The 13,023-nt window shown below is 41.5% G+C and overlaps 1 protein-coding gene across 4 annotated transcripts in view; it reads left to right on the top strand.

Moving 5' to 3' along the window:
- The window catches only part of VAMP4 (vesicle associated membrane protein 4), a 33,834-nt gene extending 20,852 nt beyond the window's left edge, over positions 1 to 12,982 (top strand). For all 4 annotated transcript variants that reach the window (XM_063116977.1, XM_063116986.1, XM_063117003.1 and 1 more), the window contains exons 7-8: positions 9,263 to 9,314; positions 12,370 to 12,982. In XM_063116977.1, the coding sequence (XP_062973047.1) occupies positions 9,263 to 9,314; positions 12,370 to 12,398 (81 nt within the window). In that variant the 3' untranslated portion in view covers positions 12,399 to 12,982. The remainder of the gene's footprint in view (positions 1 to 9,262; positions 9,315 to 12,369) is intronic.
- Positions 12,983 to 13,023: the final 41 nt, after the last annotated feature.

Here is a 13,023-nt window from a genome sequence, read left to right as displayed (position 1 = left end):
CACTATGTCGCCCGCCATAGAGAACACCCTCTCGCTTGGAACACTGGTGGGTGGGCAGCTGAGTCGATCCATGGCCACCCGCGACAGGTCCGGCCAAATCTGAAAGCGGGATGACCAGTAGGCCAGGGGGTCCATGGAGCAGTCCTCCATGGGCTCTGACAGGTAACGCTGCACGGTGGTTGCAGCGTCATCCTGGCCGGTGGCTGGGGAGGGTCTCTGCCCAACCACGGCGTGCAGAGCCTCTGCCCAATACCCCTGGCCTGTGCTGCTGCTGGGAGGGATGCAGGTGAGGCTGCTGCTGGGGCTGCTGGTGCTGACGCTGCGGGGAGGGGTGGCCTGCTCCTCTGCCTCACTCTGCCCCACCCTCTTGGCCCATGCCGCCCGCACTTCGCCCACCAGCGTTTCCACCCAGTGCTGCCTGCTATTTGGCCCACAAAGCCCATCCTTCACACGAGGGTCGCACATGGCTGCCAACATGTGGACCCTGTCGGTTTGGATGGGCTCCAGCCTCCGCGTCAGGCCGTCCCTCAGCCTAGTCACCGCTTCGCGGACCTCGGGCTCGAAGCGCCTGCCGGTGACGGGATCCCTGTACTCCAGAAAGTCGCCCATCTGTTTCTGGAGATGCCTGCATACAGGGATCACCTGGCTGAGGAGGGCAGAGCTTTTGCTCAGGGTCTCGGTGGCGTTCAGGAACGGCTTGAGGACCGCCACCAGCTGGGACATGGCGTCCCACTGCTGCTTGCCCATGTGGTGGACGCCCATGTCCCTGACCCTGAACAAGTCGTGGATGGCACGCTGTTGCTCCACAATCCGCTCCAGCATCAGGTAGGTGGAGTTCCAGCGTGTCACCACATCCTGCACTAGCCTGTGCTGCGGGAGATTCAACTCCTCCTGCTTCTCCCGCAGCAAGCGACTGCCCTTGACGCTGTGGTGGAAATGGCCTGCCACCTTTCTGCAGCTCTCCAGGAGGTTACGGATCCCGGACAGGGGACCGAGGTTGGGCTTGGTGCTGCCCATCCCAAGGCCATCCCTCACCACCAGGTTCAAGACGTGCGCGATGCAGCGGACGCCCTCGAATCCGCCGTCGCGCACCGCCTTCACCATGTTGGCTCCCCCGTCCGTGACCATGTAACCGCGGGTGACCTTCTGCCCAGCTAGCCACCCATCCACCATGCGGTTCATGGCCTCCGTAATCTCCGCTGCCGTGTGGGACTGGTCCATCACTTGCGTGTGGAGGAGGGCCCAGCAGTAGCCCTCTTTGCCAGTCCCTGTAGTGCTGGATCCTTCCTGCCCCACAGCTGCCCACCAGTGTGCCGTCAGGGACAGGTAAGCGTGCACTCCGCCCTCGCTGGACCAAATGTCCGAGGTGAAGTGCACCATCCGTGCCTCTGCCTGGCACAGACGACCCAGCACTAACTCCCTGCAGGAACGGTACAGGGAAGGCACCACCCGCCTGCTCAGGGTGGTGCGACACGGCAGCTTATAGTATGGCACCACAAGCGCCATCAGCCTCTTGAAGCCTGCGTTGTCGACGAGGCTGAATGGCTGGTCGTCCAACGCCACCATCTCACCGATTGACGTGGTGATCTGGGAGGGCGTTGGAAAACGCCATCTTGTGGTTCCATACTTCCCCCACCCCATTTCCGGCAGGGTTGCCTGCCTAACCCTTGTGGGGATGGGAGATGGAGAGCTGAGAGTGGAAGTGCCAGCAGCAGCAGCAGCAGCAGCAGCAGCAGCCTTCGGCTTTCCCCTGGAACCAGTCGCCTTGCCCGCCTCTTTCCCCATACCGACTGGTGCTGCCTCTTAAGATGCATCTTCATGCTGCTGGTTCCATAATGCCCTGTCAATGAACCCCTGCTTAGGCTGAGTTTGCAGTGGCGACAGACAGCAAAGCGGGGATCCGCTCCCAACTCAAAGTGGTCCCACACGATGCTTGTCTTTCGTTTCCGTGGTGACACCACCAATTGCCCGCCTGAGCTCTCTGGTGTTGCCACAGAAACAGGGGTGTGGGATGAGACTGGGGAGAGAGCCTCGGCCTGCTGCTGCTGCTCCTCCTCCTCAGCCCCCACATCCTGGAGGCCCACTGCCTCCTCCTCCTCCCCCTCCACTGTGCTGAGGACCTCGTCTAGGTCCATCAGCGGGCTCGTGGGCTGAAAGGAGAATGAAGGAGTTGGGGATACTCCTCCTCCTCTAATGCCACCTGCCTCTTGTAAAGGGGCACTTTTCCCATTCCCACCCTCAAAAAGAGAACGCCGGGCACAAGTTGCAGAAGAGAGTGGCTCTGCCTGCTGCTTGTCCTGCTTCTGTTTTGGAGCAGTCAGCCAAGGAGTTGCCCGTTTGATTTTCACAGGAGGAGAGGCAGCCTGCTTACTGGTGCCAGCCTGAGCCTTGCTGCTTTCAGCATGCCTGCTCCCTCTTTTCATGATGACTAATAAAATATTAATACTACTAATAATATGTATAAGGTACTACTAAGAATATGTATAAGAAGAATATATGTTTAAATGTAGGGAAATGGGACAAGAAGTGTGTATGCTGTATAAAAAGAATAAAATATTATACTACTAATATATGTATGAGAATATACTAATATATATACTACTAAGAATATCTAAAAGAATATAATAATATGTTTAAGAATATTACTAATAAATGTAGGGAAATGGGACAAGAAGTGTGTGTATGCTTTCCCCAAAATGCTCAATCTGTGGCTGCCTGTTGCACTTCACAAAAGCAGCACACTCAGTCCAAGTTACACAGAGAAGAAAAAGAGAATTTTTTTTTTTTGGTATTTTTTGGTATTTTTTTGTATATAGAAGATAGAAGGAAACACAATCAGGATTTAAGAGAGGGGAGGGGGGAAAAGAACCAACCAAACACTACTACTAATATGTATAAGAAGAATAAAATATGAATACTACTAATAATATGTATGAGAATATACTAATATACTACTAAGACTATGTAAAAGAATATAATAAAATATGTTTAAGAATATTACTAATAAATGTAGGGAAATGGGGCAAGAAGTGTGTGTATGCTTTCAAAAGAAAGCTTTCACAAAAGCAGAACAGTCGGGGGGGGGCAACCAACCCAACCCACCAAACACACACTCCAAAATTTAAAAATAAAGTTTATATTAAATCAAATAAAGGGAAAAACACAGGGCAAACTAAGCTATAAGTCAGAAAGAAGCAAACAAACACACACACACGCGCCAAACTAAATCTATCCTAATCTATCTCCAAAGTCCAAAGCAGGAGCACTAACTAACTAAGTGTTCCCTCCACGAACGCCAACCCACAAAGAGACACAAAACAGAAAGTTCTCAGGGTGGGTCTGCCTTAGTCCCCCCCTCCAACGCTGGGATTGGAGGATGATGCTTTCTGAGGAGATCAATTCTCATCAGGATTGGGAGTTGAATGTGCCTGTCATCGCTTCCAAAAACAACAACAACAACCCAAACCCCGATTTTTTAAAAAATATTGCACAAGAACCCTAGGACGCAGAAAGTTGAGAGTAGTCTCAAAATGACCCCCATCCACGACTCTCTGTGCACAAGAATTTTCAGAACGATAGCTTAAACACCCCCCCCCCAGTTATCCCCGATTCTTTCCCTCAATGCAATCCTATGGGCGAAAAGCCGAAAACGCCGTTTGAGCCGCGCAGTTGACCCAATTTTCAAAAAAATATAGCACGCGAACCGCACGACGCAGAGAGGTGAGAGTGGTCTCAAAATGACCCCCATCCACGACTCTCTGAGCACAAGAATTTCCAGAACGATAGCTTCAAAAAGAACGTAGTTATCCGCGATTATTTGCCGCAATGCAATCCTATGGCGAAATGTTTTTAAGATGGCGACCGGAGCGCTCCGCCTGAACTAGGAGCTCCGAAAAATGGCCGCTTCTCTTCGCCTTGCTTCTAGGGGTCCGCGGTCCGCTCCTACTCCGCCTCTGGGTAAGGCGGAGCAGGCCAATCCGCTACTGCTTCTACGCTCCTAATTGGAGCGGATCACACCCCTACTTCATGTCTATAATTTGCCACAGGAGGCCAGTGTCTGCTTTTTGCAAGGTAATTAAATCCTTGCAAATTCTTGTATGTACATGTTCGAGCATGTACATGCACATCCTAAAGACTCATCCTGTAGCTAAACACTACAACATCATGTTGTATTATGTATAGAAAGTTTCCAGTGAGTTTCATGAGGAGCTGATTGAGGATTTAAATGACAACTCTGCTTCAGGCCCTGTTCAGACAACACACTAAGCCATGGTGGTTAAGCTAAACACGGCTTTTTTTTTTTTTTTTTTAATTTTTATTCATTTTCAACACTATATAAACATAGATAAACATTTCCAAAATATAACTGAAACTAACACAATAAGAAAAAAAAATACATCAAATATCTGCTGCATACATATTGAATAATTGTTGAGTACAAATATCAAAAACTATTACATATGCCTTATCACACTACAACATCTTCATTCTTAACATAAATGTGCACCCCCCACCTCGGGATCATTCTTGAGTCCAAAATCTAATCATTTCTTCTGCTGGTGGTTTCCCACTTCCCTTAGTAAACACGAACACTAGGAACTGTTTCCAGATTCCTTCGAACTCATTTATTTTAGTTACGCCTTTTCTCCACTTAATATTACATGTCAGTTTATCATTAATGGCTATGTCCCATACTACTTTATACCATTCCTCAATAGAATATTCCCCTTGGATCTTCCAGTTCCTAGCTATCATCAATCGTGCTGCAACCAACAAACTCGATATCAGCTCTATAGTTCCTTTTCCACACTTTATATCTTCAAATAGTGACAGCAATGCTATTTTTGGTGTTTGTTCTATTTTTATTCCCACTATTTCTTCAATTTCTGAAAACACCATCTTCCATAATCTTTGTACATATTTGCATTGCCACCACATATGTAAATACGTTCCTTTTTCCCCACATCCTCTCCAACAATTTGCTGAATGTTGATCACTTATCTTATTCAATCTAACCGGGGTTAGGTACCACCTCCATAAAATTTTAAAATAATTCTCCTTTATTCTTACTGATAAACTTCTCAACACTCTTTGTTTCCATAGTCCCTCCCAGCTCTGTCGCCCTATTTGTATCTTCAAATCTGATTCCCAAATCATTTTCTCTGTATTCTCTCTAAACTCCTTCTCTAACAATATTTTATATATTTCACTCATTAATCCTTTTGAAACTATACTACTTCCTTTTCCTTTCTCCTTACTTACTACTAATTCTTCAAACCTCGTCATCTTTCTGCACATTCTATTATCTTTAATCCACTTTTTATTCCATTGCTCTAATTGACCATATTCTAGCCAAGATAGCTTCTTCTCCTTTAACAAATTTTCCATATCTTCTCTTGTTTTAATATCTCTTACCCAATCCTTTAATTTTATTTTATTTTTCTCTTTTAATATTTTACATAATCTACCCTTTAGATCCTCTGGGAAATTCTTTAACATTATTATCGGTGCTAAGGGAGAGTTGCTCGGAAGCAGCTTCCCTTTAAATTTACTCCAAATTTCCCATTGAGTCCTCAGGAGTGGATTATCTATACTTCCAACCCACTTTCTTCCTCCATCTTTAAAAAAAACATTCTCCAGATTCATCTCTACCTTACTTATAATTTTTTCTTCCATCCAATATAAATCTCCTACTCCCATAATTGCTTCTACAACATGTCTTAATCTATTTGCTATGTAGTATAATTTTATGTTTGGGAGACCCATTCCCCCCTTTTTTTGGCTTAGGTACCAATTATTTTTATTCACTCTTGCTCTCTTTTCTCCATTACAATATTTATTAATATTTTGCCAACTTTTTATCTCGGTTTCTGATATTTTTATTGGTAACATCCTAAATACAAAATTAATTTTAGCTAATATCTTCATTTTTATCAAAGCTATTCTCCCAAACCAAGATAAATTTAATCTTTTGTATTTTTCCAATTTCTCTAATACCTCCTTCTTTAACCTCGTTAAATTTTCCCTTTCTAAATTCTCTAGATTTTTTGTAATTTTAATTCCCAAATATTTAATCTCGTTCTTAACTTTCAATTCCATTCCCTTAACTTCCCAATCCTTTTCTTCCCTCTTAGTATAGTTAAACAACATCATCTCTGATTTAGACCAATTTATTTTTAACCCTGTAATTTCCTCAAATTCCCTCAACTGATATTTAATTCTTTCTAATTTTCTTAATGGATTCTTAATGGTCAATAAAGTATCATCCGCAAACATGTTTAGCTTTATTTCCCTTACCTCTCCAATTCCTTCTAATTCTTTATCCTCCCTTAGTGCCTTCGCCAAAACTTCCATAACCATTACAAAAAGGACCGGCGAGAGTGGACATCCTTGTCTTGTTCCTCTGGCTAGTCGTATCTTTTCAGTAAGTCCGTCATTTACCACCACTACCGCCGTATTTTGGGAATATAGCTGTTCTATTACATTTTTAAATTTATTTCCAAATCCCAATTTATCTATAATACTCTTTAGTGCCTGCCAGCTCACACAATCAAAAGCTTTAAAAATATCTAATGCCATAATACCTGCCTTAATATTTGCTTTTTTTATTACATTTATTACATTTAAAACTCTACCCACTAAATTATGCATATGTCTTCCTACCACAAACCCACATTGATCTGCTCCTATATATTCTGCCAAGAATTTATTTAATCGTTTGGCCATAATAGATGTAAAAATTTTAGCATCCTGATTTATTAAAGAAATAGGTCTATAAGAATCGGGATTAGTCAAATCTTTATCTGGTTTTGGGATCAGAATTATCACTGAATGTTCCCATGATTCAGGTATCTTCTCTCCTGATAATATCCTATTATAAAGTTCCATTAATTTTGGAACTAGACAATCTTTGAAGACCTTATAATATTCTGGACCCAAACCATCTGCTCCTGGTGATTTACCCACTTTTAACTTATCAATAACCTCTTCAACTTCTCTTTGAGTTATTACTGACTCCATTAACTCATATTCTGATTTTATTTCCTTCTTTATAAACCTTCCAATATACTCCTCCACCTTTTCTTGTTGAATTTCTTTACCCTTGTACAATTCCTGATAAAATTCCTGAAAAATTTTTATTTTAGCTTTCATTGCATGACAATAATTCCCTCGGCTATCTTTCAACGTTTCTATCCCATTCCTCCCTTTTTCTTTTTGTGTGAGCTTGGCAAGCAACCTCGAGTTCTTATCACTATTTTCAAAATATTCCCTTTTCATATACATTAAATTCTTTTGAATCTCTTCTATATTTAAATTTTCTAATTGTTTCTTCTTAGCTTGTATTTCCACTAATTTATATTTATCTTTACTTCGCCAATATCTTTCCTCCAAGTTTTTAATTTCTATCTCTAACTTTTCCTGTTCTGCACGTTGTTGTCTTTTTAAACTACATGTTTCTCTAATACAGATTCCTCTTGCTACAGCCTTCATGGTGTCCCAAATGACTGACCCAGCTGTTCCTCCTTTTTCATTAATTTCCCATGACTCCGACAGTTCCTTCCGAATTTTATCTACTATTTTATTGTATTTCAATATCTTTGTGTTCAACTTCCATCTATATGCCTCTTTATAATCTTTCTTAACTGTAAATTCTAAACTTAACAAGGCATGATCAGTTACTTTTATTACCCCCATTTCCATTTTACAAATCCTCGTTGCAAAGTCTTTTGAAACAAATATATGATCTATCCTGGAGTATGTATGATGAACTGGGGGAAAATATGAGAATCCAGGCCTATTCCCGTTAAGTAAGCGCCACGAATCTAAATAATCATTTTCTTTTATTAATTTATTCAATATAGTCATATTGTTTCTCTTTTCAACATTAGTGGGATTTGACCTGTCTCTTTTATTATCCATAACCATATTAAAATCCCCAGCTAATATAACATACCCCTCCTTAAATTCTTCTATTTCTTTAAACAACTTTATAAAAAACTCTCTATGCCTCTCATTTGGGGCATAAACATTAATCAAAGTATATACCTTTCCCTCAATTTTACCTTTTAACATAAGATATCTACCCTTATCATCCTTTTTTACCTCTTCTAATGTAAACCCACTTTTTTTTGAAATCAAAGTGGCCACTCCATTTTTTTTTGATGTCCCTAATGACTTTTCATAATAGGCTAGCCACTTTAATTTTATCATATTCGAATTCTCGGAGCCTTGGTGTGTCTCTTGGATCATTATAATATCTGATCCCTCTTTATTAAGCATTTGTTCTATTCTCTTCCTTTTCACGACTGCCCCTAAACCTTTAACATTGAGTGTTGATACCTTTATCTTTTTATCCATAATCACCCTTTTGAAATCTCTTCCGATCCCTTGTGCTCAGCAGTTCAAACTTGCTTACATAAAAACACAAACTCCATACATAAAACCCCCACCCTCCTACCCCAATCCCTCCTCCCCTACCTTCCCCCCCTCCCCACCCCCCCACTCTAATCCCCCCCCCATATCCCCGTGAGTCTAGTACTCCAGCCATCTACTTTAAAGGGGGAGGGGGGAGGCAGTGCTGTACCTGGCCGGCAGGTTTCTATATTAGCATTTTTATTTGCAATTATCTCCAAACATAATTAACAATTCTCTTACTCTCCAGATGTCCCAGCCTCATTCCCTCCCCCACCCACTCCAGCCCCATCTGCTTCCCCATCCAGACCCAGCCTCTTCAGCAAATCTTTACCTTGATCCAATGAGGTTACTCTGTGTTCCCTCCTCCCATATGTAAATCTTAAAAAAAACCGGGTAACCCCATGCATAAGGAATTTCATTCTTCATTAATGTTTCCATTATTAGTTTAAGACTACTTCTCCAATTTAATGTACGTTGAGAAAGATCATTGTAAATTTACTAAGCTAAACACGGCTTAACATGTCCTGTTAACATGGCTTAGTGTGTCATGTGAACCATTCCTAACCATGGTCACTACATAACCATGGTTTAAACATGCTCACTAACCATTTGCTGCAAACAGGTTGACAGCCTAACCATGGCTTAGCATGTCTGAACAGACCTACAGAGTCTAATGTTACCCTTTTTTTTTAAAAAAAGTGGATTGATGACACAATGGAGACATTTTGAATTATTTGACTGATTCTGCAAGTATGCACCGTTATTATGAGTTTTACTGTTGAAGCTGGATTAAGGTGTATGCTGATGGGAAATAATACCCCCCTTTGCTTTGTGTTTCCATCTGCAGATGAAAGCAATTGTAGCTCTGGTTGTTGTTGTTGTCCTGCTAGTGATTATTGGTGAGTACCTCTTGCAAAAGCTGCTACTTCCTGAAGTTTGGTGTTGGAAATCCTCCTATGAAGTGGCACGTTGTAACCTTGATTTGCAGCCTTAAAAGAGAATCCATGCACTCCTTCAGGTTTTTCTGCTTTGGCTAATGGCTGATTCTGTTGTTGAATTTTAAACTTAGGGTTTTTCCAACAAAATCCCCTTTGGCTGATTATAAACCCGTAAATACTAGAAGATTGTGGATATGCAATAGCTTTTAGATAGGAATTACAAATGAATTAGAAAGGACAAATGGGTTCAATCTAGTCAAAGATAAATACTTTTAAGAAGCATTGATTTAAGCATGTACTTAATTCAAGAATTATTTATTTATTTATTACACTTATATACCGCCTCCATAGCCAGCGCTCTCTGGGCAGTTTACAGAAATTCTAAAATTGAGATCAAAACCAGTATATAAAATTTAAAATTCTAAAACACAGAATATACACACACAAAGCATTAAAAACCGTTAAAAAACTAAACATGTGGGTGATTAAGATGTGCTGCTATATGCCTGGGCAAAGAGGAAAGTCTTAACCTGGCACCGGAAAGATAGCAGTGTTGGTGCCAGGCGAGCCTCATCAGGAAGATCGTTCCATAGTCTGGGGGCCACCACCGAAAAGGCCCTGTCCCTCGTTGCCACACTCCGAGCTTCTCTTGGAGTAGGCACCCGGAGAAGGACCTTAGATGTTGAACGTAGTGACCGGGTATATTCACGTCGGGAGAGGTGTTCTGTCAGGTATTGTGGTCCCAAGCCGTGTAAGGCTTTATAGGTCAAAACCAGCTTTTGTCACAAGAGAGGGCAACAGCTGTATGCAACCTATAGGACAACTTAGAATGGAGTTGTTGCGACATTGGATGGGTTTGCATGATTATGAACAGAAAGACGCTATGGTGGGTTATTTTCCCTCAGTGCACATGCTGGTTGTGAGCTGCATAATTAGCCCTGCCAGGCCCAGGTTCTCTTTGATGGCTGGGGTGGTTTATTCAGGGTGGTTTGTAAACCACTCCAGCCAGCTATCCTTGCTGGGTTTGGACATCATGACAAACTGTGCTTAGCAAGGGTAATTATGCAAATTAGGCAGCTTGTGATGAGCACACACAAGAAGGAAAAATAAGCCACTGTAGCTTATTTATCCTCTGCGATTGTGCGAACCCAGTTGTTAAGAGCTAAATACTTATTCATGGGAGGAGAATAGCTTGGCCACAGGGACAGGAAGGGGGTGGGATGACTGTGTTTTGTGAATCTAAAACTTGTGAGGACTTGGAATGTGGCCCTCTGTCTTCTCAGTTTGAGGTTAGTCCTAGAGAGGCATGTATAGGATTGCAGCCAAAATTATGCAGAACTGGCCAAATATGCAAAGCTTTTTTATTTTTATATAGCCCTACGTACTTTACATCCAATGCCACCCTTTCCCTCTCACTGTTTTCATCTGGCAACAGGATTGAAAGAGTTAGCTGAGTGAGCGACGGGGTTAGTATATGCATGTCTGAAAGTAACATTGGTGAATGCTGTGAAGGAAGGGGAAACAATACTGCAGAACACAGATATCCATGATTTGTTTTAGGCTGTTATTATTTCTCCTCTATGCTTCCTGTTTTAGTTGTGCTGTATTCGTTTTAGACTGCAGATTATTTTGTGTATTAGAAACTGGGTTTGTTTTCTTGGCAGGGTTGAGCCCACAGGCTCAAATGTGATCACTTGAACTGCCAGACTTGCATAAGCTCTCTGAACAGGGTTATATCTCCAGCCTTAAACACGTGGCATTAAAGATCCCGATTTGACATTGGGGTGTTTTCTCAAAATTAGGGATCTTTCCTATTCATGACATTCCAGTAGCCAAATCCATTAGTGCTGTGTAATGGAAGCATAGCTTTTCTAAAAGATCTATATTTCTCTTGCTTCTCTCCTCTCCCAAGGGAGAGCTGTGTTTTCTACTCGCATGTACATTAAGGGTGTGAGTTGGAATACAAGCCAACTACTCTTGAAACTGGGATGATTGAAGAGACAATATTAGTGGAAAATCTCATCTGCTTTGAGTTGAGAACTGGAAGGAGTTGGAGGCCAACAGGATGTTCATTAAAGCTGTTTTGATGGGAAATAAATTCCCCTCACCCTGATATAGGCTCTAGATTATTGGCTAAAGTAGTTAGTGTTTTTCCATTCAAGGATATGGATAATATTCTTTTTTAAAAAAAATTAAGGCCCACTCTATAGTAAAAACTTTCAAAGAATCTGTAGTATGGAACAATGTGTATGTCCTCCTAAACTACCTACCGACTTCTTGAAAGTTAACACAGGGTCAGCGCAAATGGATTTTCAGAGCCCTGATGACAGCTAAAACACTATCACATTAGAAGGATAATTGCTTACCTCCCATTATGCAATGAACTGAGGACAACACTATCAACATTTGAATGTGTGTTATATAGACACTACTTGAGTGGATATTTGGTCTGCTTTCTTTGAAACTTATGCATAACTCTCTTTAAAAAAAATTATGAATGTATGTGATGAAAAAAATGATAATATTCCTATATATGTAATGTTTCTTTGCTTTTGTTTTTCACAATTTATTTTTGTTCTGTTTTGTTAAATTCACGATAAAAAAAGAGAAAAGCTAAAAAACACACATCCAGCAATGGGGAACCTATTGTCCTCCAGATATTGCGGGACTACAACTCCCATCATTTCTGACTGTTGACCGTGTTTGGAATTAGAGTTAGATTTCAGCAACATCTGGAGGTCTTCAAGTTTCTCACCCCTACTTTAAATATTGCCACACCACAATACTTCTCTTTCCCACTAAACATTTTCCCAATGGTGCTCCACATTTGGTAGCTCTACTCTTTATGTTGCTTAATGGTGATGCACAAATGACATGCTTAGAAGCGTGTTCTGGGTTGGTCTTGGTGCTGTATGACTGGAGGAGACAGGATTCTTAAGTATGCAGGGCCCGAGCTAGTTGATTGATGGGTTCCTCACAATGTGCTTTAAAGATGCCTCTTTTCCATCTTTTGCAGTTCCTATTATCCTCAAATACCATACTTGACTTGCTGATGGAGATCATTGTGGACCTGGCTTCAGGACAGCAGCAAATCAATTTCAGTGGAATACAATGTGTATATATAGCTCTGAAGTATATGGGGTTTTTTACTCCTTGGGAGGCAAGTGCTCAGTTCTAATGAGATCATTCAGAGGACCTGGCAAACCACTTTCCGCCAAGAATCCATTCCAGTGTCAACGTCAAGTCCAAAACCTCATTGTTGCTGTCTTGAACAAATACCACTTTGGAGCCGATACTTGCCAGTATTTCTTTCCTTTTTAAAAAAGTATATATATATTGCTAATTGGTAATGATGTTATTTATAATTTAAACAATTTCCTACTACTGTTGACAAGTCAGCGGAGGAAAAATAGGGAAGGGAAGAAGTGTATAGTCTATATCATTGTTTTAAAAACTCTTCTATTCAATGGAATAATTGCAAGAATGTCACTTTCTCATGTTTTAAAAACCTGGTTTTGCAAGCAGATTTTCTGTACTTCTTAAGGGATCCAGAAGCTTCATGTTCTCGGTATTATTGTTTATGAATGTGGCATAAAAGCATTCCAGTAAAAACCTATTTTTGACTGCAACTACATAGCTCTTAGTAAATTATTGAGGTAGAGGAAATACT

Source organism: Elgaria multicarinata, chromosome 1 (genome assembly GCF_023053635.1).
Source record: "Elgaria multicarinata webbii isolate HBS135686 ecotype San Diego chromosome 1, rElgMul1.1.pri, whole genome shotgun sequence".
NCBI lineage: Eukaryota > Metazoa > Chordata > Lepidosauria > Squamata > Anguidae > Elgaria > Elgaria multicarinata.
This window is presented reverse-complemented; position numbering and strand designations above follow the sequence as displayed.